At 44.5% G+C, this 4862-nt stretch overlaps 2 protein-coding genes across 2 annotated transcripts in view; both read left to right on the forward strand.

Moving 5' to 3' along the window:
- LOC106099930 overlaps positions 1 to 1971 on the forward strand; it is a 9336-nt gene extending 7365 nt beyond the window's left edge. The window contains exons 16-17 of the mRNA XM_013278623.1: positions 895 to 1029; positions 1879 to 1971. Coding sequence (XP_013134077.1) covers positions 895 to 1029; positions 1879 to 1971 — 228 coding nt within the window. The remainder of the gene's footprint in view (positions 1 to 894; positions 1030 to 1878) is intronic.
- On the forward strand, positions 76 to 4826 carry LOC106099931. Its single transcript, XM_013278624.1, has 11 exons — positions 76 to 347; positions 922 to 1029; positions 1879 to 1950; positions 2137 to 2231; positions 2491 to 2790; positions 3019 to 3123; positions 3197 to 3351; positions 3674 to 3843; positions 4166 to 4257; positions 4337 to 4432; positions 4690 to 4826. Exons 4-11 carry the CDS (start codon positions 2216 to 2218, stop codon positions 4824 to 4826), a joined length of 1071 nt encoding a protein of 356 aa, XP_013134078.1. The 5' UTR covers positions 76 to 347; positions 922 to 1029; positions 1879 to 1950; positions 2137 to 2215.
- The last annotated feature ends 36 nt before the right edge of the window (positions 4827 to 4862 follow it).

The following is a 4862-nucleotide window of genomic DNA, read 5'->3' on the forward strand; positions in this document are numbered from 1 at the left end:
AAAAAAGGTAAAAGGTAATAGGTGGTAAGAACTGGAGGGGGGGGGGAAGTTGGTAAAATGTAGGGAGTGCTTATTTGCTCCTTTAAACGCTCTTATTTTTTTAACTTCTTTTAGGTTATATGTCTATAAAGGATATCTGAATCTCATTGTGCCTCCCTACCCTATCAAATCCCCTGTTAAGGAAACGAGCTGGCATTGTTTGTAATTAAGTGTGAAGTAGCAATTTTTTCGCACATTTGTCGCGCCAAATCTACACTCACTAATTTTCAGAAGTTAACGACGTTCTGAGAGTAAGGTTTTCTCCCGCGGAGTGCGAGATAGATGCGTATGCTACGGTCTTGATCCAGGTTTGCATTCAATATTGTCTCTGTAGTTAGTGTTCTGTCAAACTTACAAACGTATACACACAGAGACACGGAACAAAAATCAATACAACGCAGCTTATATATGTATCTGTACGAAAAAAGTCGGCTAGGGATACACGGCCAGTCTCTTTTTATAATTTTTTTATATAATAATATAAGGTGGCAAACGAGGAAGCGGCCACCTGAATCCACGGAAATGAAAAGCGACCGCTGCCCATAAACATCCGCATTTGCAGATGCGTTGCCTACCCTTAATTGACGGAAAAGGAGACCCACACAAAGACATTTCCTCTTCCTATGCATCTCCTCCACTGTCAAATCCTTTTCCTTCCCATCCTTTTCTTTTAAGAAAAAGGTAGAAAGGGACAGGGACTAAAATTAGGCCTCCGGCACCTCATTGTCCCTCCGTTTGCACCACTCACTGCTATTCTATCTATTTAGATATTTGTCGAAAGAAGAGGAGTTTGTCTCGTTACAATGAACAAGGCAACTTTTTCTGTAGTTAAACAAGTGAGTGTTCGTGTGCGAGTTTACAGTGGCGTGGGCGCGGCTGCAGGTGACGCTGCGCGCGGCGAGGGCGAGCGCGCGGCGCGTGCGTGCCTACCGCGCGACCGTGCGCCACGCAGCCTCGCCCCTCTACCTGCTGGTCGACACCGCAGTTGACGTAAGATGGCATTGGGTGGACGTCAATAAACGATAAAATAACGTGCTTGTTTAGTAACATAGCCGGTACTAATATATAATACAAGGAACGTCCGTGGCTCAGGGGTTAAGCCCTTTACTAGTAATCTGCAAGACCTAGGTTCGCCATGCCGAATGTGTTTTTCGATTTTTTGAATTTCATAAATATTCACCCGACGTTCTTGCGACCAAGAAAACGGAGATGCAATCTACACGTATCTATGAAGAAATTTAAAGATATGTATGTATTGAGTCAACCAACCCGCAGTTATTGAATTTTATTGTATATTCTGTAATTGTAAATTTATGAATGAATAAAAAAATATACATCCGATCCCCAGGTCCCTGACCCAAAATATGTTAGGGGAATGAGAGGGCGAAAGCCGCTATTAGCAGTGGGTCCGCAGTGGGCTAGCGAGGTTGATTATGACTTACTCACCTTAAGTTATTAGTGTACACTCCGAGCCCCTAAGTTGGAACGTATGAGTGAGCTGAACATGATGAGGCACATAAAAACCTTCTCCATATTGCAAAGAGACACGATATTTATTTTTGCGTACATTAACCATAAAAGCGATGTAATAAAGAAACCGTTTCGAAAACTATACCTTTAAACTTTCTAAAGTAAAAACTTAATTTGTCTTTCAATCTAGTCTAGTTTATTTCCCACAAAAGCTGCAACGTTCTTTTTTATTTTACTTGGTACCTCCTAACGACTAAATAAATCTGGATGAAGTGCAGATATACATAGATTACTCTGTTTTACTCTGTTCGGCAACCTGTACTCATCAACTTCATATTTCATCAACTTAATAAAGTATAAACTTTTCAGGGAAGAAAAGTTAGCATCGACATCCCTACGGGCGACGATGTCACATCTGTGGTGACCGTCACTAGGAGTGAAGTAAGCAAACCAATTGCATAACAATATGGAATACTTACCTGTTGTGATAATACTGATAGTGATGTCAGGTCGCAAGTGAAAATCCAGCGGTGGCGACACTGAGGCTCAGCTAGATACGTATACAGCCTCAAACTAAACTAACGTCAAATGCCTTCCCAATGTTCACATTCTTTGTTGTCAGAGCAGCGTTATACCGTGGGACTACCTGACTGGTGACAATAAAACCTCACTTTTACCGGAGGAGATATTTGCTGATTTCGAACAAATGCGTGCAACTCAGGGTAATCTAACTACATATAATTTTTCCACCTTCATACGACCGAGAGACTCAGGCCTCGGAATGTTCAGCCTTGAGGATTAAATTCTATAAAAAATTATACCTTCAACAGTTTAACCAAATAAACTACAGCAAAAGCTAAAAATAGAGTTACATCATTTTAGACTTTAAAAATCTTAAATAATGTATGAACTAATTCTACCAATTTACGTTTACTCATACATGCACGCAAACGCAAATTTTTGTGTCGTGTATCGTGACAGCGGTGGAGACAGCGTTGCAGACAGGGGTGGAGACAATGCTGGAGACAGTGCCAGAGACAGCGGAGGATACAGTGCCGGAGACAGCGGAGGTGACAGTGCTAGAAACAGCGCCAGAGACATCAGCGAAGACAGGATCGGAGACTGCGGCAGACACAGCGGTGGAGACAGTGGAGGAGATAGCGATGGAGATAGAGATAGGCGGCGGTGAGAAGTGCGCCTGCTACGCGCCCTCCGCACCCCCCGCGACCCCACGCCTCCCCGCGCTCTGTCTGCAATTTACACGCGTGCCTGTCGGAACTGGTGCGTTCTTATACTATTAATGTAACAAGTAAATTTTGGTATCACAATTAAAAACCAAAATAATTGGAATTGTGGAGTCCTACCTGCCTTTCTTATTTCTAAAGTCATTATACCTACTATGAAAAAATGGCCTTTCGTCTTTTATTATAAATAACTGCTTAGTTATGTAAGTTCTAGAATCTATAGACAATGAGTAGATGCTTAAATAATAAATCGTCGTGTGAACAGTTCAGTGGCGGCAGGTGGCGCTGCACAATGCGGGCGCGCTGCCGCTGCGCTGGAGCGCGCATGTCCGCCGCTGGCCGCACGCGCGCGCGCTCTCACAGCTGCACGGTACACCTCTGTTTACTTGTAAGAATACAGTAACACTCAGTATCGAGAAAGACGTGAAGGTTGTTAATCGCAGGACACTGTTCAGAGGAAGTGGATGCGGAGGCGGCGGGCGTGCGTGTGCAGTGCTTGCCGGCGGGGGGAGTGCTAGTCGCTGGCGGCACGTCCCACCTGGCGCTGGGCGTGCACGCGCACACCTGGGGCCTGTACCGCGACCAGCTGCTCCTACAGGTATCTCACAGACACAACACTCTACTCAATATAGTGGCTGCAGCCGGAGTCTATGTATGTCGTGGATCTTTGCTTCGAGGGCACTTCCTCTTGGTTGCCTCAGCCAGTATTAGTATTATTGGCGCTGAAATATTGAATGACGTTCTGTTTTACGGTCACTTGTAAGACAAGGCATCGCTGATCTACAGAAAGCTAGGTATGCTCGCAGAGCGAAGTAGTATTTCCAGTCGGACCACCGCCTTCAGGCCAATGCAGTATGCATACAGGCTGTATGTAGAAGAAGAAGAAACGCAAATGCAACACGTTTGTTATTATAAAACAGACGGAGCAGATGGCACCGCTGGTGTTAGACGTGTGGGCGGAAGTGGTGGGAGCGCCGTTGCAGTTTGCGCTGCGGCCGTGCTGCCAGTCTGCTAGCCAGCTCGGCAGCCATCCCGCCAGCCAGCCTGCCAGCCAGCTCTCAGGCCAGTCTACCGAGCCTCCCGTCTTATGGTGACATTCAAGTTGTGCTGTTCATGTTAAATCTAGGGCCATTTATTTAGAGACATAGTGAATTAAATGTGTTTACTGGTACTTTATCTCAACGGGACTATATCAGCTGTCAACTTTAATTCGCGCCTCGTGTCCCTGTATAGATAAGCCATTCTTGACAAAGCACCATCTATTGAGGCGCAGTGAAAACGACGCCGTAGCTGCTCTTTAAACTTTTAAATGACTTAAAATTTCTCATTCATGTTCAGTTGAAGTCATTTTCTTAATATTACCTAAAAAAAATAATATTAAGGTGAAGAAATGTTGTAACTGTGTGTGTCAGGATGTCGCGGTCGGACCCGGCGCGACGGCTAGTGCTGGACAACACGGCGCGCTGCGGCCTGCGCGTGCGCACGCTGCTGCTCAAGGACCATGGTCCTGCAATGTCCTTGCTCGACCTTTCTTGCTATTTAGTGAATAAATATACCTAAGTAGAGTATGCGCATTGTTGCAGAGTGCGCCCGCGACGCGCTGCCCCTGCGTCTGTACATGCGCTTCTACGACGTGCAGCGGCAGGAGATACCACTGCGGGGCCACAAAGGATTCATCAGTAGTTGTCACTTAACAATATTTCGTATCCCTCAAAAGCAAAATATAATAATGATCAGGCAGCGGCGGAGGAAGTATTGCAGTGATCACAATCACAACTACCTATGTAAATTTGTCTAATACACATGCCTCCTCCTTATTCGTGGGTGTCGCGTCTGCTATCCTTAACCTTCCCTTTTATGAATCAGTTCAAACAAAATAGTTAGTATCGTATCGGTTATATATTTTAATTTCTAACCAACTCATCTCGTTTTTTAGTGGCTTTTCATGAAGACTCCTTGTGCCAAGATTTATCAGAAGACTATATAGGTACCGGAATTGAATTAATTATATCTGACGATTACGGGTTGCAAGTTGAAACAATTTTTGAGGTAATTTGTGTTCTCAATGTTTAATATTGAAATTGTTAATTGACAGTAATCATATCACCT

This window comes from Papilio polytes, unplaced genomic scaffold (genome assembly GCF_000836215.1).
Source record: "Papilio polytes unplaced genomic scaffold, Ppol_1.0 DF824091.1, whole genome shotgun sequence".
Taxonomy (NCBI): Eukaryota; Metazoa; Arthropoda; class Insecta; order Lepidoptera; family Papilionidae; genus Papilio; species Papilio polytes.